This window comes from Gopherus evgoodei, chromosome 5, assembly GCF_007399415.2.
Source record: "Gopherus evgoodei ecotype Sinaloan lineage chromosome 5, rGopEvg1_v1.p, whole genome shotgun sequence".
In the NCBI taxonomy this organism is placed as follows: domain Eukaryota; kingdom Metazoa; phylum Chordata; order Testudines; family Testudinidae; genus Gopherus; species Gopherus evgoodei.
In genome coordinates this window covers 12,849,597-12,874,211 of record NC_044326.1, presented here as the reverse complement: position 1 = coordinate 12,874,211, position 24,615 = coordinate 12,849,597, and the positions used below count along the sequence as shown (strand labels likewise).

At 42.3% G+C, this 24,615-nt stretch overlaps 1 pseudogene and 2 gene segments (V, D, J or C); 1 reads left to right on the top strand and 2 right to left on the bottom strand.

Moving 5' to 3' along the window:
- LOC115652928 overlaps positions 1 to 24,615 on the bottom strand; it is a 547,780-nt gene that overhangs the window by 498,363 nt on the left and 24,802 nt on the right.
- LOC115652933 lies at positions 1,300 to 1,742 on the top strand (annotated as a pseudogene).
- LOC115652932 lies at positions 3,509 to 4,747 on the bottom strand. The segment is given in 2 exon segments: positions 3,509 to 4,002; positions 4,222 to 4,747. Coding segments are annotated over 2 exon segments (396 nt in total).

The following is a 24,615-nucleotide window of genomic DNA, read 5'->3' as shown; positions in this document are numbered from 1 at the left end:
ATGCAGCATCCACTCCAGGAACAGAGCTGCAGCTACATTTCTCAATGCTTGCTGCGGGTTCAGAGAAGCATTGAGTAACTCCTGGTGGAGCTTCTTTTGCTGGGCTGTGCTCCCATTGCAGACCTGCGCCAATTGGTGTATGTGAGCTCTTTATCTGGAGAAAGTGTACCTACCTCCCCCTTCTACGCAAGGAGAGTGTGTGTCTTTGTCTCCTTCTAGTGGTTGGTCATCATAAGAGACCTGCTCTCCTAAGACCCACTCTGCAAAGCTATTTTGACACCTATCTCCCATTGATTCCAAAATGGCACCTAAATATAGTCAAGGGTCTCTGCCTAAGTGCCCAGCTCTATGTAGAACAAGGAGGTTTTTGCATTGGCCTGTATCATTGGGAAAGGTCAGTTGACAATGGTTTGAGTGGTTTGAGTCTACACCGAAAAAAAAAAACCAAACTGAAACAAAAAAACAAACAGCAAGCCTCAGATTGTAAGTCAACTAACTTGGGCTTACGGGTCTAAAAATAACAGCCTAGATATTGCCACTGGGGCTGAAGCCCAGGCTTTGAAACCTGGAGAGGATTTCAGAGCAGTAATGAACTTAAAATAATATCTATATAAAATCAGTGCAACGATTCTTACCTTTGTGTAATTTCTTACCCTGAAGCCAGAAAACAAGTAATAGAGAAGTCTGTGAGATCATCCTGATTGTCTGTGACTGGAAATGTTTGTTGATAAACATACAGTGGGAATCAACACATTTAAAAGCTATCAGAAAGGAAAAGTCATTTGTGTGAATATGCAAAAGGGTCCAATTCTGGCAGTCACCAGAATGATAGCCCCAGGAAAGCCGCTGTGAAATATTGAGCTTGTTTGTTTCATGCTGCAGTTGCAGGTAATAAAAATATTTATAGATATGCACCATTCTGGTGTTCAAGTGCCCAGACTAAGGCTTATATGGCATAAGGTGGTTACAGTGGTGGATTCGTTATTAAACTAGGAGACTCTATCAATGGGTAGCAGAGCAGGCTGCGCTGCTACAGATTTCCATATATTTAAACACAAGCCCATCTATAACAATTGAGTGATGTAGGGCCAGTCATACTCCTGTTATAGGTAATCACATGTATTTTACAGAGACTGCTATATGAGTAAGGACTTAGCTGTGGGCTTAAGGGGCTCACAGTTAATTATGTTTTTTTAAAGATGGTCATCAGGGAAACCCATTCACTCTATTCTTCTTCTTCCTCTTTCATCAGACCATACCAGTAAAGAAAACTTCTGAAAGCAACTGGCCTGTTTGGCCTGAAATCGCAAACTCATGACTGGGCAGGATGGCTCCAGCAAAGAAAAGTGGAGAAAAGAAGAAGGGGAGATCTGCTATCAATGAGGTGGTGACTAGGGAATATACCATCAACATTCACAAATGGATCCATGGCATGGGATTCAAGAAACGCGCCCCCTGTGCTCTCAAGGAGATCTATAAATTTGCAATGAAGGAAATGAGTACTCCTGATGTATGCATTGACACCAGATTGAACAAAGCAGTTTGGGCCAAAGGGATAAGGAATGTTCCCTACTGCATCCGTGTATGTTTATCCAGAAAACGCAATGAGGATGAAGATTCACCCAACAAACTATACACGCTGGTTACCTATGTACCTGTCACCACTTTCAAAAGTCTACAGACAGTCAATGTGGATGAAAACTAAACTGCTTTTCAATACAATACAGTTATAAAAGTGACACACACACAAAAAAGTGGTATCAAAATACTGCCATCTACTGGCCAATGGCAGAGTTGTCTCCAGAATTTTAGTGTTCAAGTATGAAATTGTGTGTGTGTGTTTGTGTGTATGTCATGATGATACGTATGTACATAAGTAAACCTAAGGAAATTCTCAGACAAAAACTACATTAAGATAGAGTTCAGGTTGTCAGTAGTTACCCATAACTTAAGACATGACAAGGATGTTACACTTAACCTAGACCAAAGCATTGTAAAACCAAGGACATTCAGAATTAAGGTTTACTCTTTAAAGCATTTGATTTTTTTTTTAAAGTAAGAAAAATGTTAAGGCACCCAAATGATCTTACCTGTGTGGGGTAGAGGGAAATATTTGGAAAAACTCCATTTTGTCTTTAAAAATCTTTCTAATCTGATCTGGGAATCTCAAACACTACAATGCTTTAATCACAATGATATGTTAATTGCACCAAATTATTACAGGACATTGTTGCCTCACTGTGTATTTCCATACTGTAACATTTCACTGTCTTTTAAATCTATCTTGGATTTTCCTAAGTTTGTAGGTTTGGGGGTTTTTTTTGTTTTGTTTTAATTTTTTTGTTTTGGTTTGGGTTTTTTTTTTTGCTATAAGTACAACTCCTCTGTAATGGATTTTACTCTAAATTACAAATTTGTACTTGCAACCAGAACTCCATCTTAATATCATTTGTATCTCGAAATATTCTCCTCTATGATATAAATGTCTCTTTGTATATTTTTTCACAGCAGAGAGTGTGTCCCCATAACAAAGTTATTTTGGAATTGTGTGGGGTTTGTTTATTTTTCTGAATGCTTATTTTGGGCCAAAACTTGTAGAATCCTCAATTATGTAGAGCCAGGATAAAATTAAATCAATAAAAATATTAAAAAATTCCCTCCACACTATAGACACAAGCCCTGTTTTGTACGTTGGGCTCTGAGGGCCAGTGTAGCAGGATCTAACATCTATCAAGGACGCAAGCATCATAGGCTTCATCAGAGCAAAGCAGGATGCACTCAATGATATTGTCCCACGCATGCCAAGCGCATCCAGCCCACATGCTCTAGCTGCTTAACCACAAACCTGCTGCTTGCTGGTGAAAACGAGCAGCATTTGGATCCCTCCCACACAGGCCAAGAAGGGGCCCATGCTTTGGAGTGCAGGACACCAGTAGATGCCCCAACAGCAACCCCTGAAAATAGATATGGTGCACAGTTTGGGAATGGGATCAAGCAGGGAACTGTGTGCCATAAATCAGCCCAGGAGAGAGTGTTTTATGTCATTTCCATAATGAGGCACTTCCTTCCATGATGGCCCACACCTGATCTGCATAGTTTGTGACTGGGTGTGTGTGTGTTAATGGTAGTGTGACCAGAGCTTTCTGGATTAATGTGTTAATTCCCAGACACAAACTACATTAAGATTGTAGCAGTTCTTTGAGGAAGGGGCTTCATTCGGTTCTGTGTTTGTACAGCACCTAGTGGAACGGGGTCCGGGTCAATGTCTGGGGCTTTGTGGGCACTACTGCAGTGCAAAAAAAAAAAAAAAGAAGATGGAGTTAAGGCTAAGAGTATTAGTAATTTAGGATAAAATCAGTGACAGGGATGTTGCCATGATTCAAACACTAAGGATTATAAACCCAGAAAATTAACAGTCAGGGTTAGACTTAAAAAAAGACATGACTCATTTTGTGGGACTTCATTAATGACCCTCTGTTGTTCAGCTGATGCTATGAAAAAACTTCCCTGCATAGCTAGCCTCTCGGGATGGCAGTCCAATGCTAGAGTTTTAGGTTGTTAGTGAATGGGATGATTTATCCTCTTATTTTTCTTTTGGCAGAACATTTGAAAACTAGTTTGCTGTGCTATTTTATGTAGCAGTGTCTACTAGACTTCATGCTTCATGGAGCAGGGACATTTTTGTATTGGTCTGTATCACTGTGAGAGGGAGGCTAGCAGTCTGCAGGCAATAATAATCTCCAGAATCATCAGCTTCAACCCTGCTGATGGTGAATGTGTAGTCAGTGCCCGACCCACTGCCACTGAACCGGTCTGGGATCCCAGAAGGACGGGTGGAAGCGCCGTAGATAAGGAGCTTAGGAGCTTGCCCTGATTTCTGTTGGTACCAGGACACCCATCCGCTAGCACTAGAACTGGCTTTGCAGTTGATGGTGACTCTGTCTCTTGGAGTCACTGCCAGGGATTCTGGAGTCTGAGTCATTACGATCTGCCCATTGGAACCTTGCGAGAGAGAATAAAGATTAGCAGGGCTGGGGTTGGGTAAATGGGACAATGACATTAACATTATTCAAAGCTCTGCAGTGAAACATTTGTAAACTGAACAGTAGAAATTAACTAAAAATATACCTGGAATCAACATATAACTCTACAAACCAAGGGCATTTTACTTATGATTTGCCATATTTTTATCAACACTTTTAACACTTATCTTCTTCTTACCCTGAAACCAGAAAAGCAGCAGCCAGAGAAGGGGAGTCTTTGAGATCATCTTGCTTCTGTGTGGTTGGAAATGCTCCTCAGTAAGGTATATAGTGGAAATGGAACCATTTATGTGTTCAGCAGTTCAGTGAGGAAACATCAGCCATGTGTGAATATGCAAAAAGAGCCCATTTATGTAAATGACCAGAGGTTGGTGCCAGGGAGGAGTTTTGAAATATCTGACTTGATGGTGTTTTGCGGTTATTGGATGTAATAACTATAACATATTTGCATGATCCGGATGGTAAAGCAGCCAGAGTTAGCTTTACAGGATACAGAGGTAACAACGGCTGCTTGATTAATGTTGAGTAACCGAGCGAGCGCAGCTTGAAAAACAAGTTAGAGGAGCTAAAATCATTCAGTCATTTACTGTGTGGGATTTAAATGTGATCAGCCCAGTTTGTTTTAATTAATCCATTTTCATTATATTGATAGGGTCAGTTTCTCAAGGAAGCAGCGGCACAGGCAGCTGCATGGGCCTCTGCAGAGGCCCCTGTCATAAACAGATAGCTAAGGGTTAATGTCTCTTTCACCTATAAAGGGTTAACAAACAGTGACCTGCAACACCTGACCAGAGGACCAATCAGGAGACAAGATACTTTCAAATCTCGTGGAGGGAAGCCTTTGTTTGTGGGTTTGGGGTTTGGCTTTGTTCTCTCTGGGTCCTGGATGGGGCTAGAGGTGCAACCAGGTTTCTGTCAATCTCCCTGCTACAGTCTCTTATCTATTCAGAATTGTAAGTAAGAAAAGGCGGTCATAGTCTTTTAATTTGTTTTTTTTCATTTACATATGTGTACTTGCTGGAAGTAGCTTAAATTGTGTTTCTGCTGGAGAAAGTTTCTGTCTATTGTTTATAAGTTGAAAGACCCTGTAACTTTTTACCATCTAAAGTGCAGAGATAAACCTTTTACTTTTTTCTTTCTTTTTTATTAAAAGTTTTGCTTTTAAGAGCTGTTTGACTTTTTTCTCCTAGTTAAGGTTCAAGGGAATTGGTGGGGAAAAGGGAAGGATAAATTTTCCCTTTGTGTTAGATTCACGCAACTTGAATCTGTACGGCCTCTGGGTGAGGGGGAAGGTAACACTCCTCTCGGTGTGGTGATTCAAGAAGTTGAATCAGGTGATCTCCTAATGTTCCAGGATGGGAAGGAGCTGGGAGTAAAAGGGAGGGGGAAGGGAATGGTTTATTTCCCTTTGTTGTGAGACTCAAGGAATCTGGGTCTTGGGGTCCCCAGGGAAGGTTCTGGGGGGACCAGACGGTATCAGGCCCTGGAAAATTCCTGATTGGTGGCAGCATATCAGATCTAAGCTGGTAATTAAGCTTAGGGAAACTCATGCTAGTACCCATATTTTGGACGCTAAGGTCCAGATTTGGGAATTATACTACGACAGCCCCAGTGGCTGCATGCGTTCTGCGTGCCTAGAATGAAGGCTGTTTTCAAAGGCTTGAAGGGTGCACACAGGCAGGATGAAAGTGAGGTCTGGGAAGAGGAGATCCAAGGTCTGAGCATGCTCATATGTTGGGTGTATGCACAGCACAGAAATGCTGAACAGTGGTGTCAGTGTGCTAGGCTCCAGCACTGCCCATTGTATCTGTGCCCCTTCACCCTCTACTTCCATGACATAGTAGGCGCCTGAGTCTCAGAGGCACAGGGGTTGTGTGAGTGGAGCAGCAGGGCCTCCAAACCTGCTAAACTCCACTGTAGTTACCCCTCTCTGCAGCTGCTGGCTCTTCTGCATGGTGTGCCCAGCCCAGTAGTCACTGGGAAGCTGACTAAACACCTTTTCCATTGGTTCCTGCTGACTTTTACTATCAGATCCTGTCTGAATGTGTCCACACCCCAAGCCTTCTGGATAAAGGTGTCAGCACCCTTCTGTGTGGCCACTCCCACTTCCCTGCCCATTAGGCCACACCCCTCCTCTGGTGTATCTGTCCAGTCCCTATGAAAATCCTGCATGTGCCTATCACCTGCTTGTGCCTCTGGGTTCATGTGTGTTTGGGGATTTACTCCCATAGAGACTTCTGTGAATCTGGCCAGTCAGGTTTTAACATACTCTACAACAGAGCAAACAGGCACCTGATCTTAAAACTGCCATTTAAAAATCCCTCAATTATATAATTTTCTGTTGTGAATAATGATTCTGAGACCTTCAGTTAGGATTTTATTGAATATCTATTCAAATAAGAGGTGCTCCTGAGACCATTTTAAAAGTGTATTTATAATGGCAGAGCTGGCTGAATTTTTTCCAATGGAAGAACTTTCACTAGGGAAATGTGGAGTTAACAAAATCTAAAAGTTCTGTGTGAACACAGGAATTCTGTTCAAAGTTTCAAGGGAAAAGTTTGAGAAGGTCACAACATTTCCTTCCAGTATGGTCAACATGGCTGTTTCGATGTTATAATTTTGATTGTTCTATTGTATTGTGTTGGGTGTTGTGTTATGAAGTTTAGTTGACAAAGTTTAACTGGACATGTCAACCTCGTTGAGATGAAAATCTTTGATTTGTTCCCAAATGAAATTGTCTCTGTTGCCCTGGGATTCAAGAGTGGGAATAAAGCAGAGAAAATTGTAGTGAGCCTCAAGTCTCTGTTGATATTCTATCTAGAGTCTGTGATTAGCCAAACTTTCTGAGTCCTCCAGTGTTCTTTTTATTGTGTGCTTGGAGATGGAATAAGTCACTCTCTTATTTCATGTTTAACAGAACATTTGAAATGCAGACAGTTACATCCACAACAAACGGTGACTGCATTGCACGCAGCAGAGAACAGGGAGGTTTTTGTACTGGTCTGTATCACTGTGAGAGGCCAGCTGCTACACTGCTGACAGTAATAATCTCCAGCATCATCAGCTTCTACGCTGCTGATTGTGAATGTGAAATCAGTGCCAGACCCACTGCCACTGAACCGGGCTGGGACCCCCGACTGGAGGTTGGTGGCGTAGTAGATAAGAAGTTTGGGAGCTTGTCCAGGTTTTTGTTGGTACCAGTTTAGGCAAGTGCCAGCGCTCGTACTGGCTTTGCAGTTGATAGAGACTCTCCCTCCCACTGGCACTGCCAGAGATTCTGGGGACTGAGTCATCACAGTTTGCTCAGAGGAGTCTGGATAAAGAGAGAAGATGGTTAAGGAATGAACAATGACACAATGCTGGATATGACGAATATTAAAACACTACAACGCAGATTGAATTTGCCAATGTGACTTGACACTAAAACACAACACATAGAACATTAATTCAATGAATCCAATGGCAACATTTCTTATGTTCTGTCACATGGATTGTTACATTTTCAAATTCTTTGTTTTCAATTTCTTACCCTGAATCCAGAGAACCAGCAGCCAGAGAAGGGGCTTGTGTGAGATCATCTTGCCAGACTGTGGTAGGAAAGGTTTGTTCATAAACCTGCAGTGGAAAATGAAACACTTATAATTTATAGGTGCTCAGTCACTGAGTGAGAAAACCTCATCTCTATGCAAAATACATGTAAATTTACTGCACTTGAGTTGCAGAGCAGAGTTGTGAAATGTTCATATTTGGCTTTTATCCTGCTGTTGTTTCATTTTAGAATGTTGTCGTCAGGTATTTCCAGGGTTCAGACGGTAATATGCTCAGACAGCTCTGCAGATCTTGCCTGTATCTTTGCAGATCTGACACATCTTCCCTGGATGTTCACTTGGCCTGGGACACCCTTATCTGGACATAAGTCTTCATTTCAGCCCTCTCCATCTCTATACTCACTGGATGTCACTCATTCCATGCCTTTGCAGGGTACCTCATCCTTCTTAGACAAAGCAGGAATCCTAAATGGCTGGCCTCCCCAGCCAAGTATTCCCCACAACATCACTCGTAAGGACTGTTGCTTATTCTAAAAGTTCTATCTATAGAAGGATTAAACTCATAGACTTTAGGGTCAGAAGGGACCAATGTGATCATCTAGTCTGACCTCCTGCACAAAGCAGGCCACAGAACCCTACTCATCCACTTCTATAACAAACCCCTAACCTATGTCTGAGTTAATGAAGTCTTCCTATTGTGGTTTGAGGACCTCAAGCTGCAGAGAATCCACCAGCAAGTGACCTTAAAGAACCTTGGGCCTCATTTACAGAGAGGCCGATCTCCTGCATCTCCCATAACAGCGAACAGAAGCTGTGGGTGCTTAGTGCCTCAGACAGTCAGGCTCTCTCTGTCCATTTTGGGGCTTTAGTAAGGGAGACTCTTAATTACTGATGTGCAGTGTCTGACTCTAAGGTCAGAGATCTCAATAGTCTAGTCGCTGGTCCCCTGACATGGCAAGGCTGGCCCTGGCACAAGGATGGGTTTGGTGTGTGGTAATAAGGGACTGGGTTAACCGTGTGTGCTGTGAGCCAGGTGTTTGCTCCTCTGCTGGGTGCTGTTTCCACGCCTATTATATCAAATTATCTATTAAACAAACCAGCAAATGACAGTATGGTGAGTGGAACTGGAGAAGGAGGGTCAGGTTTGAGGATGAGCTGTTGGTGGGCTCAGGAAAGCAAGCAGAGGCAAGGTTGCCAGATAAACTCTACAGCCTCTGCGTGTAACACTGGTTACTCAGATGTTGAACAAAGGTCTCTTTCCTACAGCTCTGCCTGCCTGCTGCGTCACTTACTGCTGACAAACACTAGTAGCAGGGCATCCTGCTTTGTGATCAGACACTTGCACCGTTCTCACCTCACCAAATAATCTGTGCTCTCTAAGTGCCTCCAGATCTCCTGCCTTTCCACTTTAGACAGATGTTGTAGCAATATGGCACAAACCTATCCACGGTTCCAATGAGAGCAACTCTAGCAGAAGTCCTGCTGAGGCCTTTATGTACCTTAAATTGCTCTCTTCTGTTAATTCTCTTTGAAGCACCTGACATTGGCCACTATCAGAAGACAGGATATTGGGCTAGATGGACCATTGGTCTGACCCAGTACGGCCATTCCTATGTTCTTAGCAGGAAAATATCAAACGAACGCTGCCCTGTTGATTGACCAATTCTGTGGACAAGTCTGTCATTGACCACTAGATGGAAATAGAAAGAGCACTTCAGGAGTGCAGATTTCAGTCAATCCACACAAATTAATCTTTCATAGGACGGCCCAAGCAGGTGTGAGCACATTTCCCTGGGGAGTTGCAGTACTGTATGGTCTGCTGCCTCTCTTTACTGTGATGCGTGTCTCCCCTTTTATGTGTCCAGCTGTACAATTCAATATGCTGCTGATACTGTGAAACCAATTTTCCACCACAGAAGCCATCTTAGTCCAAACCCCACATGGAAAGAGAATTTAGGCTCCTGTGTGTTGATCTGAGCACCCAGAAGTGCCATACAGGAGTCCTGCTGAGGCACCATTGTTTGAAAACAAGATCTCCCAATTTGGGCCAGGATGTGTCTGGAACAATCTGGCCCTAGGCCTTGTACATTTTTTTTGTGTTTGTGTGTGAGGCCGAAGTCAGAGGTGCGCCCACACGGTCCACACATGTTTGTGTTACTGCAGCTACGGCAGATGATGTATTGAGTTGAGGTGTTCGTAATCCTACAGGACTGGCATGTGTCAGAAATAGGAAAACATCCCTGAGCTCTGATGGGCTGAGATAATTCTCTTTCAGCAAAAGAACCCAGAATTATAATTTTCATAATTTCCACTGTAATTTCATAATTGTACAGGCTCCTTATTAAGCAAAGCAAATACTTCCATCCTATTTCTGTTTTTAAAACTTCCATATATGAAATCTATATGCAGGAGCTTGATGAAATTGCTTCCTGCATGTAACAGACTGAACTGAGAAGGACACAAAACTAAAAGTGTCTTGCACATAGTGACTGTTGAACAGATGATCATTTATGTTACATACTGTGCAGCACATGGGGAGGGCTTTGTATAGGTGGAACCGGGAAGGGGTAATTGCATTAACCACCATGGACACATTTGTGCCCATTCATGTGCACACATCCTTGGAGTCTCCATGCTCTAGACCTTTCCAGCTCCCATTTTGAAAATCCTGTCCAGGGTCATCTTCTCCTGTGCCCCTCAGCTCGTGTGCATTTGAGGCTTGATCCAAAGCACCTTGAAGTCGGTGGGATTCTTTCTGCTGACATGAGAGCTGTGAGAAATTGGACCCACAGGTCTTGTCTTGTACGACGCTACAAACAGAGTGAACGTTCACCTAATCTTAAAAATTCCATTCAATATAGGAATCCTGTGATTTGAGTAGCTGCGTTTGTGAGAAACCTTCACAATGAGATTTTTTGAGTGTCTGTTGGTAGGAAAGGAATGCTGCAGGCAATTTCTAAAATGTATTCCCATAGGAATGAAATTAATGTATTGTAAGCCAGGATACTTTTCAATTGGCAGATAGGAGACAAAGCAGCTGTTACTGATTTACAGTGAAAGAGAAATGGGAGTCTCTGATGCATTGGGATTCATGGGTGGGATAAAGCTAGAGAGATTTTCAGGACCCCTAATACAAATATCTATGTGATCAGCTAAACACTGTGTAGTAATTCGGTGTTATGTTATTTTACCATCTGTTAAACTACGGTAAGTTACTCTCCTCTTTCAAGTTGGACAGAACATTTTAAAATTAAACTGTTGTACAAGTAAGAAATGGCAACTCGAGCAGGGAAGTTTTTGAAGTGCTCTGTATCATTGTGAGAGGGAAACTGCTACATTGCTGGCAGTAATAATCTCCAGCATTACCCACTTCAATCCTATTGATGGTGAGAGTGAAATCAGAGCCAGACCACTACCACCAAATCAGTCTGTGATGCTAGATTGCAAAGAGGAAGCTCCCTAAATAAGCAGCTTAGGAGCTTCTCCAGGTTTCTGTTGGTACCAGTGTTTGCAAATGCCAATATCTGTCCTGGCTTTGCAGTTGATAGTGATTCTATGTCCTTCTGATGCTCACAGGCATTCTGCAGTTTGAGTCATCACGATCTGACCCAGAGGAGTGTAGGTATAGGAAAAGCAATGGGTAGGGAATCGAACAATGATATGAATTTTGTATGATAACTATATCAAGCTTTACATTGAAACACTTTTAAGTTGCTAAAATGCAACAAAAATACGAAGTTAACTATTCTTTGCCCTCACCTGTCCATGCAGGATCCCAGTGGATGTGTTGCTACCTGCTGCCAGCTGCCTCCTGGTTCAGCTGTAAATGCAGCACCGTGGTGAAGTGCCCCAAGTGGTCATCAGGGAGGTCAGAGTCCCCAGATGCTGTAAGGTAGAAGAGAGTAAGAGATGCTACAGGGGGATGGGCCAGAGAAAGTGAATTGCAGCAGACAATATTTCTTGGCCTCATGCACCACAAGCTGCACAGAGGCAATAATCCAGACCCAGCTGCCTGCTCAGATTCAGTTCTCCAGAACATGAGCAGCTAAGACTCAGGAGAGCTCAGGCCTGTGGGTGTGATGGTTCAAAGCTCTACATTAAACAAGACCTTGAAGAAGCTGCTGTGCCTGGATGGTTTTCACAGCCCTTGGTTATTATACAGGACCTACAGGACATAGAGACAATCTACAGGAAGTGTTTCTTAGAATAGAGTGAGAGAGCTAGAGCTAACACAGCAGGGTGGTTTTTGTGTTAGTCTGTATCACTGTGGGAGGGAAGTTTCTGTACTGCTGACAATAATAATCTGCAGCATCATCAGCTTGAATGGTGCTGATTGCGTGAGTGTCCCTGCCACTGAACCCGTCTGGGATCCCAGAGGGCCGGGTGGAAGCGCTGTAGATAAGAAGCTTAGGGGCTTGTCCTGATTTCTGTTGGTATCAGGCCATGCTATTGTAAATTGTTGAACTGGCTTTGCAGCTGATAGTGACTGTGTCTCCTGGAAGCACTGCCAGGAATTCTGGAGTCTGAGTCATCACAATGTCTGCGCTGGACCCTGGTTGTAAAGCAAAATAAGAATAAAACCATGCTGTTGTCAATCCAAATGTTATTTGTTGAGCTAGAAAAATAGCACATTTTGTTGAAAAAGGAACCTTTGTGTTAAAATGTATCCCCTTTATCCAGCTCTAACATTTTCAACTTGCTTTGTTAAACAGAGTTTCTGCTCTTCTTTTTTAGTTTATGCTAAAGTGACATGGATAGATTAAAAATGAAAATAAATAATCAAGCAATGCAACTGCACTGATAGAACTCAAGCTACATCCTGTGACAGATTCTAGATTCATCTGATCACTGATTGTTTCCTTTAGCCTTTTTCTTCTTGGCTTGATTCTTACCCTGGACCCAGAGAACTAGCAGCCAGATGAGCTGAGCCTGCAAGATCATTTTGGTCTGTCTGAATTGACTCATGTTGATAAATGAAACCTAAAGAGTGAAACAAAAGTCTTATATCTGTCCAAAGACAATGGAAATATCAGTCACATGTCAATATGCAAAAGCTCTAGATTCAAACCTATGTCATAGGCTCAGAGCAGAGAGCTGATTTGTTTGTAGCATTTTTGAATGAGTGGAGTTATGAAGTTCACTCCATGCAATCCACTTCTAGAATTTCAGGTGTTTCAGCACATTTAGAGTGTGTAATATAGAGAGATCTAGACTCTCCTCATGAAGTGTCAGTTAGGAGAAGTTTGACTTCAGCAGTTTTATTTTATTTATTTATTTAGCGTGTGCATAGTTGTCCAGCCAAGCGATGGCATCTTCAGTGGCATGATGCTGTTCTTCCAGGCCACCTCTGAACCTGGTTATCAGGAATTCCTTGACTGTATGCGTCATCGGTTGTGTTGTGCTGCAGCTGCATAAAGGGCTGTCACGAAGGCCTCAGTGATACTGGTTAGCTCACAGAGACCGTGCCCAGTCTGGAACCTGTTCAACAGGGACCATTGACACCGGGGAGGTCAAAACCAGGTGGGCAAATTGTGGGGTCAGCGAGGAGGGACTGGTTGGGGATTATAACAGATATCCATTCCTCTCGCCAGAGTGTTACCACCCTAACATCCTGACGTGGCGGATGAGACCATAATAGGTGACGTGATGGCAAATGTGCAGCTGGTGGTTTAAAAAAGTCATTGTATAGCAGCAGGCTTGGGTTGGCATGTACTTTCTCCAATAACCGGCCAGTGGCAACCTCTCGTCTTATATAAGGAGGAGCATTATTGCTCAGAACTGGGAGCCAGGGGAGTGGAGTCAGACACAGGGTGTCGGGGATAATACACATGGCGGCATGTAACTTCATATCCACCAGTTTGGTGTGTGATGATCAACTCTAAATTGTTGAGCAGCACTCTGCCACCGAATACGAGATGGCAAAAGCTGACATCCACAAAGTTGTAGCACGAGCACCCCATGACGAATCTGCCATATTCATGCACTGAAAATGAGCAATCTATATTTAAAGTGACCAAAGAAAATAACCGAACTCTGAAAGACTTCTGTTAAATAATAGTGCTAATTACAGAAACAAAATATTGTCTATTTAGCAGATATTCATTTAACTATTAGTTTATTAGCTGTGTGTGTGTTTCTTGAGCAGAAGTATGTTAAATGGTATGTGTATTCAACAGAATCATTGAGCTTTCTGTTTTGAATTCTTTTTGCTGCACAGGAGAATGTTTTTTCTTTTGTAAAATATATTTATTAAAATCTGCTTCGTTGTATTTCTGTGTTATAGCAGGGACATGCAGTCAACTCTGTAGTTATGAAAATGAAGCTGCTACTTACTTACTAACACTTATTTACTCCAAAAAGCATTCCTTTTCAACAGACACTTTTCCAAGTGTGTGTGCGTGTTTGCGTAAAAACTGATCACAGTCAGTTCACCAATGTCTTAGCAATAGACAAAAGTATTTTTCTCCCTTCCTGTGTTTCGATCTGAGAGTCCTAACACCAGTGGGGTAGCTTAAATCATTATAATGAAAACCATTGTTTTCCGTGTAGAGAGGGTAAGACATGCACTTTCAAGGCATTATTCTCCAGTGCCAGACCTCTTGTACAATCATTTCCACCTGCGCAAAGTGAGTGCAAACTGTGTCTCTGAACTTTCACACCCTCTTTGTAATCACTACATTACACTGTAGTTACAGGTCTGAGATACTATCCTGTATGCAGTGTTGTTGTAGCTGTGTTGGTCCCAAGATATTAGAGAGACAAGGTGAGTGAGGTAATATCTTTCATTGAGTCAGCTTCTGTTTGTGTGAGAGACAAGCTTTTGCACTTACACAGAGCTGTAGTTTGGGTCTGGGGAACTGATACACAGGGAGTGTAAGCTTGAAAGCTTTTCTCTCTCACCAACAGACGTTGAACCAACAGAAGATATTACCTCACCCACCTTGTCTCTGTACTATCCTGTAGTTACCCAGTGTACATGCTGGACAGCAGATAATTGTGATTTGTCTGACATTTGTCAGTCAATCATTATCCTGTGGTTTGGTATGAGGCAAATAGAAGCTGCCTCATGCCTTAGATGACAGAGATTTGGAGTGTCTTCTCTCCCTATATAATTGCCATCTTTTCCTGTTCTTCTGCTCTTCCAGACTCTTTCCCTGATGGTCTTCTGATTTTCACCCCCACCTCTGTTGCCCATAAAGGATCTCTGAGCTGAGTGTCTCAGGTAGCTGTGTCCTACACATCAGCTATCTGCCCCTTAAGGCAGGAGGTGAAGTATCACCGGTGGGCAGCAGAGAGAGCTGAGCCAGAAGGTATTTTAAGGTAGAAAAGGGGCAGATTGATGAGTTAGACTGTGAAAGTGGAGGCAGGAGATCAGCTAAGAGCTGTTCCTGTTATCTCACACTCTGTTTACTTTGCCAGAGACCAGGCACACAATGCACCTAGAAGGAGCCCAGGCGTAGTCATCCAACCTCAATTGTCTGGCTCTGATTTGGTGCTCTAGCATGTGAGTGCTCAAGGTTTAGGCTGGTTTGGATTTCTGCTCCACACACTAGTCAGTAGATAAATAAAAGGCATTTCAGGTGCCTGCAATGTTATCACTGCCTCTGGTTTCTATATCATAGTTAGAGTGACGCTGTCTAAACAAAGCATCTGTTATGCTACAGTTGGAAAAACAAAAAGAGAGCAGGTTTTGTTTGTCCTGTTCTGTATCACTGTGTGAGAGTAACTGGCCTACTGCTGTCCAGTACCATCAGCTTCAATACTTCCGATTAGTAAATTCTAAGCAGGGTTTCCATTCCCTGTTTCACAGAACTGGTCTGGGATCCCAGAGGGTCAGATAGGGAGACTATAAACAAGCAGCTTAGGACCTTGTCCAGATTTCTACTGGTACCAGGCAGTGGCATTGCCAAATATTGGAACTGGCTTTGCAGTTGATAGTGTCACTATCTCCTGGAGACACTGCTGGGGATTCTGGAGTCTGAGTAACCCAAGGTCCCCTCTAGAATCTGAATAAATAAAAAGTTATAAATAAAGCTATAAATAAATAATAAAAAACCCACATTGGTTTTGTCCAGAATCAGTAGGTACGTTATTTAATTTCACAGTTAAATGGCACCTTTGCTGCTTTCTTAATGTATTAGAAATGACCATGGATAGATTCAAAATGAAAAGAAATAACCAAAGAATGTCACTGTTTCGGTACAGCCCAAACTACATACTGAAAATTTCTTATAGCACAATCTGTCCTTGATTCCTTAAGACAGTGCCCAATTGTTTTGAACCTCACCCTGGATTCAGAGCACTGACAACCAGATGAACTGAGCCAGTGAGATCATCTTGAACTGACTGGTGCTGAACAATGAAAACTAAAGTGTAAAACAAAACTTTTATAGCAACTCAGTCCAATGGAACCATATAAAATAGCTAGACACCGATGTTGTCTCAGGCTCAGATTTGAGAAAGGATTTGTTTGCCTTAGAATGTTTCTGTGGTTAAGTACAGAGAAACTATTACTCAGAGGCAGAATGTCAGAGGTTTCAGTGAGTGGAGAGTATTTTATACAGAAATATAGAATTTCAGACATTGGTGACACCGTCTGGCAGTGAAGGGAAGTTCAGTCTCATTGCTTTATTATGAAGTGCACTAAGTATGAAGAGCTCTTACTTAGTGAATTAAGAAAATGTGTGAATTGTAATCGAGTATTTGTTAAAGGCACAGTTCTATCACAGTTACTCACGATCAGTAGCATCTCACTCCACCTTACCCATTGCAGGAAAACTTGGCAATTATGGGCCAGTTTTTTTATAGGTTTTAGGTACCTATACTCCCATTGATATCAAGGGGTACTAATGTACTTCTGTGATAGACTGATGAAAGAGTTATAGCTTTATTGTGCAACACATTTATAAACTGATAGATTTTAAATAACAAGAAATAAAATAACATCATCTGATCTGTTACGACACTGAATAGATTATATTTACATTGTCACTGATGTTATTGTTCATTAAAGCTGGGTCTATCATTTTATTTCCTACCCAGAATCCAAAAAGCTTTGTTAACACAGCTGGTAAAAGGTAACCAACTTGCACTCTAGAGACAATGGGAAGGTTTTTGTACTGGTCTGTATCACTGTAAGAGGGGCGCTGTGGCCACCCTGCTGACAGTAATAATCTCCAGCATCATCAGCTTCAACTCTGCTGATGATGAGAGTGAAATCGGTGCCAGACCCACTGCCACTGAACTGATCTGGGATCCCGGATGGGCGGCTGCTAGCACTGTAGGTAAGAAGCTTGGGAGACTGCCCAGATTTCTTTTGGTACCAGTGTGCGTAGGTACCAACGCTTGAACTGGCTTGGCATTTGATAGTTACTGTTTCCCCCACGGACGTGGATAGAGATTCTGGAGTCTAAGTCATCACAATCTGCCCACTTGAACCTAGATGGAAAATTGGTGGTGGTAATAAGAAAAGCCAGAGACTAATTGACCAATGACATAACATATGGTTCAAGGCTTTAAACGGCAGCACATCTTACACTGAAATGTATCAGTTGTTATTCAGTCAAAAGTCTTGCTGGAACGTAAGAATGAATTAAATAAAATATTGCAGCATTTCATGCATTTTATTACATTGGTTAATAACCCTGTAGACTCTTGTGCTGCTTCTTACCATGAACCCAGAGAACCAGCAGCCAGAGAAAGTGACTCTGTGAGATCATCTTAGCAGATGGTGGCTGGAAATGCTTGTCACTGAGCCTTGTAATGGAAAACGAAAAGTTTATAAGTTCTTAGCAGCTCAGAGGGGAAATGTCACTCATGTGAATATGCAAAGTGTATGGAAATATTCTCTGCTTTAGTTCCAGGCAGAGGTCTATAGTGATTGCAGGTGGGTTGTGTGTTTCATGCTGCTTGTGCATGGTCTAATTAGAGATGGGCTTGAAGATGAACTCTGGTCCAACATCCTCTACTGCTTAGAGGATCCAGATCGCACTATGAACTTCTCAACTTCTAGTTATAATTAGTTGTAATATCTTTGTAATTCAGATACTCCTCTCTCTGGGTTGAGGCTTCAGTGACATCAAAGTGTAACAGGGATGAGTTGCAGGGACTAAAGTTGTTTTGGAAACCAGCTGAGATCACATTTGACCCTTCTTGCTCAGTTTTAAGCATGTGCTTCTGCAGTGTCTCTCCCTGGGTCACCCAGGCAGCAGTGGATTTGAACACATGGAACAACCGCTGAGAGTGTAGAATGATTCACTTTTACCTGCCATCATTACAGCCTTGCAAACATTCAGCATTTTTCCCCCCTTTTCCTTCCAGAAAACATGATAGTGAATCCCTCGGTGTTCCCTTTGGTGCATCTTTCTGCAAAGCCTGGCATGGAAGGAAACGTAATTTGATGTACCTAGTTTAAATGTGTGATTTGCTATGTGTCCTCATTGTCATGGTGACTAACGTGCAGTTATTAACTTAAGAACCATATAACAAGAACGCATAACTACTGGAATTCATCTGTCGATAGTCATGAAAAGTCACCTTGATGCTTTGGTAACTGATGTAGGTTCATTTAATTCTAATTATTTCTGAGAAGGCTTCACTACAGAATTGAATCCAAAGGGATCATTGAAATCAATAGAGAGTCTAAAGTACTACTCAGAGTGTGTTTACATAGAAGAAAGTCATCTGGGTTGAAGAAGGGATGAGAAGCAACTAGTTGATGTGGTTTGTGATACAGCAGAAATCTGTCCCTGACACCTGGAGCCTCCAAGGAGGAGATTAAAGCGGTGGAAACTCAGAGGGATTTTTAACCCCTGCGTCAATGGAGAAGAAAAAAAATGGAGAGTGGAGAATATTCAACCTGCAAAACCTTCTGTGCTCTTGAAAGATGATACAAATAATATTAATATTCCTCCACCTGCAGCTGTACAGGTTCAGATACTATAGAAGAGCACAGATGGGTCTGGTAAATACTTGGATGGGAGACTGTTGAGTTGCTGCAAGAAGGGATGTTGATGGCTTAGTAGGAGACCCTTCTCTCTCTGAGCTTATACTGAATCCATGATTTCCATGGCATTAGGGAAGCTGCACTGCAGAGAGCAGTCATTTGGATGAGATCCCAAACTAGAGCCAAGACAACTTGGGATCTTCAAACACCCCATGAGAAGTTTTGCAATAATAAGGATGAATATTAGGTCTGTTCTCCCAGAATACATGTGCTATCAAATAGTCCTTCTAGTTCTAGTGAGATACAATAATCTTGGGATCCAGTTGCAGAGTCTTACTCTTTCCACCCCAATGGAGCTGAGCTTCAGCAGAGGGTGATCTGATCCCTGTATTTGTTACTTTGATGGTTTGGGGATGTTTGGTGCTGTATAAAATAGCAGGTGTATTTTGAGTTACTTCCTCTTTTTCAGTTGAATTAAATCATAAAATTCACCATCTTGGTCACAGCTGTGACAAACAGGCACTGAGTACACTCTGTTCACAGGAAGGTTTTTATAATGGTCTGTATCATGGTGAGAGGGAAGCCTTTGTGTTGCTGACAGTAATAATCTCCAGCTTCTTGCAATTCAACACTGCTGATTGTGAGAGTGAAATCAGTTCCAGACCCACTGCCACTGAACCGGACTGGGGTTCCTGAGTAACCACTGGTAGAATCATAGATAAGTAGCTTAGGTGCTTGTCCTGGTTTCTGTTGGTGCCAGTCTAAGTTGTTAATGCTGGTACTGGCCTTTCAGCTGATGGTGACTCGCTCTCCAGTAGACACTGACAGGGATTCTGGAGTCTGAGTCAACACAATTTGGCCATAGGAATCTAGATATGGAAAGAAAATTCATGCAATCCTGGCACGTTATTAAAAGAATTAAATCTTGATATTTAAATACATTTTTCATTTAAGGATTTATTAAACACTAGATTGCAAAGCAAGTACTGCAATATTATTTTAAGCTTAGCTAGTATTTTATTGCCTATGAAGTCAGTTCCCTGTTGATATAATGCTCACCCTGAATCCAAAGCACTAGTATCCAGAGAAGCTGGGCCTGTGAGAGCATCTTGACAGGTCTCCATGGAGAATGCTGAACAGCTCACCATGCAGTGCAAACGGGGCCGTTTTTGAATGCTCAGCAGCCCAGTCAGGGAGCATCCTTCCGTAGTGAACATGCAAATGACCCCTTCATAGAAATATGCTGCATTTTCGATCAAAGGGCATTTCCTGTTACTCTTGTGTGGTATTTGTGTCTGTAACCTGGTAATAAGGACTTATGGTGAAATTGCAACACTGATAGTTTTATAAGTGTAATATCTGAAAGGCTCTATGGGGAGGATACCAGGAATGTTGTATGTGACCTTGTATCAAAGTGGTTAAACTCTCCCAGACATTTTTATATCACTTTTCAGATCTGTTTACCTCCCTTTATCTTAGTTTTTGCCATGAAAATATTCCTGGATGTCCCCAGTGTCCTTGCCTGAGGAGATAGTTGGGCTGATGTCCTATCCAGATTCTCCTGACAGTAAATGCCTTCCTTCGGGAGAGAATGTTGTTGGTGTTGCCATGGGTGTGCAAGGATGCGGTTGTGCTAGGAGCTCTTCCATGCAGAGGCTAGATAGAGTGTAATCTTTGCATGCACACAAACCCAAGTAATGTATGTAGCCAGCACCACTAACCACCCCAGAACTGGCTGTGAGCCAAGATCTCCACCCCCTACACCAGCCATGGAGATGGCCAGCTCTGGAAGGTGGTATGTATGCAGCGCCCACATCAGGAACCAAGCAGCAGCTATATTCTCCTTCCTTGCTGTGGGATTCAGAGAAGCATTGAGTAATTCCTGGTGGAGCTTCTTTTGCTGGGCTGTGCTCCCAGTGCAGACCTGCACCAATTGGTGCATGTGAGCTCTTTATCTGGAGAAGGCAAGATAGTGTAACTACCTACCCCTCCCTCGCAAGGAGAATGTGAGTCTTTGTCCCATTCCAGTGGCTGGTCTCCATGAGAGACCTTCTCTCTTAAGTCCCACTCTGCAAAGCTATTTTGACACCTATCTCCCATTGATTCCAATACAAATTAGGCACCAAAATATACAGTCAAGGGTCTCTGCCTAAGTGCCCAGCTCTGTGTAGAACAAGGAGGTTTTTGCATTGGCTTGTATCATTGCCAGTTGACAATAATAATCTCCAGTATGGCCAGCTTTAACACTGCTGATGGTTTGAGTGTAATGAATAGGTACATCTGCACTGCAAAAAAACCAAACCCAAACAAACAAAAAACCACAACAGCAAACCTCAGATCCCAAGTCAACAACTTGGGCTAAAGGGTCTAAAAATAACAGTGTAAATATTGCCATTGGGACTGGATCCCAGGTTTTGAAACCTGGTGCAGATTTCAGAGCAGTAATGAACTTAAAATAATATCTATATAAAATCAGTGCAACAATTCTTATCTTTGTGTATTTTCTTACACTGAAGCCAGAAAACAACTAACAAACAGAGAAGTCTGAGAGATCATCTTGCTTGCCTGTGATTGGAAATGTTTGTTGATAAACGCACAGTGGAAATCAACACATTTAAAAGCTGTCAGAAAGAAAAAATCACTTGTGTGAATATGCAAGAGGGTCACATTCTGGAGATCACTGGGATTATAGCCCCGGGAAAGCTGCTGTGAAATATTGAGCTTGTCTGTTTCATGGTGTCACTGAATGTAATAACTATTTATAGTTACTCACCATTCTGGTGTTTAAGTGCCCAGACTGAGGCTTACATGGCATAAGGTGGTTATAGTGGTGGATTTGTTATTTAATGAGGAGACTCTATCAATGGGTAGCAGAACAGGCTGTTCTGCTACTGATTTCTGTATATTTAAACACAAGCCCATCTATATCAATCTCCTAGAACTGGAAGGGGCCTTGAAAGGTTATTGAGTCCAGCCCCCTGCCTTCACTAGCAGGATGAAGTACTGATTTTTGCCCCAGATCCCTAAGTTGCCCCCTCAAAGATTGAACTCAGAACGCTGGGTTTAGCAGGCCAATGCTCAAACCACTGAGCTATCCCTCCCCCCTGAATTGAGTGATGTAGGGCCAATCATGCTTCTGTTACATGACGATCAGATAGTCTCACAGGTAATCACATGCATTTCACTGGAACTGCTCATATGGACTTAGCTGTGGGTTTAAGAGGCTTATAGTTAGGTGATCATACCAATAAAGAAACCTTCCAAAACAAACTGGCCTGTTTGGCCTGAAATCACAAACTCAGCAAAATGACATCAAAATACTGCCATGTACTCACCAATGGCAGAGTTATCTACAGAATTTAGTCCAGGAATGGCGTGCCCAAGCAGATGTCCTAGCGCTCCCCAGGGAGTCTGGTGCTACATGGTCTGATGCTGCTTTGCCTTCTCATGAGTATCCCTTTTAGCCCTCCAGTCACATGTTTCAAGCTGTGCTTGATGTTGTGAGGCCAGTTTCTCATCATACACCAGAAGACACATGTAGTGTATAGATCGCACCTGGGGCCCTTGTTAAGGAAGAATGGCCTTATTATTAAGGTACTGGACTGGTGTTTGAGAATCTGGGTTGAGCAGCTGGCTGTGCCTTAGTCTCCCTGTCTGACATGTGACAAGTTACTTAATCTCTTTCTTTCAGATCCCCTCTTGTTATATGGAGAACAAAGGCCACTTGATGAATAGTTTGATGCTTTTAGAGTGAGTAACATCATACCGTCCTTCCCACTGTACTTCTGCATTGGGTCCCTCCCCAGCAGTGCAAAGTCAGCGTGCCGTGTAGTTGAGGAAGCAGCACTCTGAGGAACCTGTCAGGCACTGCTGCTCACGCTTGGTAATGAGGCTGTGGAATCTTTCCAGAGCTTAGACACAGCAGCAGTCTTCCAAATTACAGATGAACGGCCAGATTTACCCATACACTTTGACTGCTCTGGAGATACAGACTGGCTGGTTGCTCTGCCTGCTTTAGTGTACATGTCAGTCTGCCCTCTGGAATCAAGATGCGCAACCTTTTTAGGTCATATACTGTTGTTTAAGCTGAAGTTCTGGGCTTGATGCAAAATGTATGGGGTGAATCAAAAGAAGCATTCAAAAATGAACAAAAAACCCCACACAATTCCAAAATAACTTTGTTAAGGGGACACACACTCTGCTGTGAAAAAAAATATGCAAAGAGACATTTATATCAGAGAGGGGAATATTCCCAGCTACAAACAATATTAAGACAGAGTTCTGGTTGCAAGTACATAGTTGTAATTTAGAGTAAAATACATTAGGGAGGAGTTGTACTTACAGCAACAACAACAACAAAAGGACTATAAACTTAGGAAAATCCAAAATAGATTCAAAAGACAATGAAACATGTTACAGTATGGAAATACATAGTGAGAGCACCAAAACATCGTAACAATGTCCTGTAATGATTCAGTGCAATTAATATATCATTATGATGAAAGCATTGTCGTGTTTGAGAATCCCAGATCTGATTAGAAACATTATTAAAGACAAATAGATTTCCCTCTACACCACAGAGTTCAGATTATCTGGCTGCCTTAACAGCACTTTTCTTACTTAAAAAAATAAAAAAATCAAACACTTTAAAGTGTAAACGTTAAGTCTGAATGTCCTTGGTTTTACAATGCTTGGGTCTAGGTTAAGTGCAACATCCTCGTCATGTCTTCAGCAACCTTCACTCTATCTTAATGTAGTTTTCTGTCTGAGAATTTCCTTAGGTTTACTTATGTACATATGTATCATCATTGCATTTATACAAACACGCACACACAATTTCATATGTGAACACTAAAACAAATCCCCAGAGAATGTCATTACATAACATTATTAATAAGATGCAGAGATGTAATATCAGCCTTCCCTCTACTTTTTATTTTATTTAGATTCATAGATTTTTAAGGACAGAAGGGACCATCATGATCAACTTGTCTGCATAACACCTGCTATGGAACCCACCCAATACATTCTGCATCAAGCCCAGAACTTCAGCTTAAACAACAGTATATGATCTAAAAAGGTTGCGCATCTTGATTCCAGAGGGCAGACTGACGTGTACACTAAAGCAGGCAGAGCAACCAGCCAGTCTGTATCTCCAGAGCACTCAAAGTATATAGGTAAATCTGGCCATTCTTTTGTAATTTGTGAGACTGCTGCTGTGTCTGAGCTCTGGAAAGATTCCATGGCCTCATTACCAAGCATTAGCAGCAGTGCCTGACAGTTTCCTCAGAGCACTGCTTCCTCAACTACACGGCATGCTGACGTTGCACCGCTGGGGGGGACCCAATGCAGAAGTACAGTGGGAAGGATGGTATGATGTTACTCATTCTTAAAGAATCCTCAGTTGTGTAGAGTCAGGGTAAAATTAATTCAATAAAAATATTTACTTCAATAAAAATATTTACAAACTCCCTCTGCACTATAGACACATGCCCTGTTTTGTACATGTTGGGCTCTGAGGGCCAGTGTAGCAGGATCTAACCTCTATCAAGGACGCAAGCACCACAGGCTTCCTGAGAGTGAGGCAGGACACTCAATGGTGTTCTCCATCGCATGCCAAGTGCAGCCAGCCCACATGCTCTAGCTGTTTAACCACAAACTGCTGCTTGCTGGTGACAACAAGCAGCATTTGGACCCCTCCAAAACAGGCCAAGAAGGAGCCCCTGCTTTGGAGTGCAGGACACCAGTAGATTCCCCAACAGCAACCCACTGAAAATAGATATGGTGCAAAGTTTGGGAATGGGATCAAGCAGGGAACTGTGTGCCATAAATCAGCCCATGAGATGGTGTTTTGTGTCATTTCCAGAATGAGGCACTTCCTTCAATGATGGCCCACACCTGATCTGCATAGTTTGTGACTGTGTGTGTGTGTTAATGGTTTAATATACATCATATGGTGTCAGTTCATTTGTATGTGATCTGTGCTGCATGAACAAGTGAATATTACCTTTATTTCCCATGCTCTGGGTCTTTTGTCTAAAAGCAATTTTAATTTTAGCAAATTAAGATTTCTCTCTGG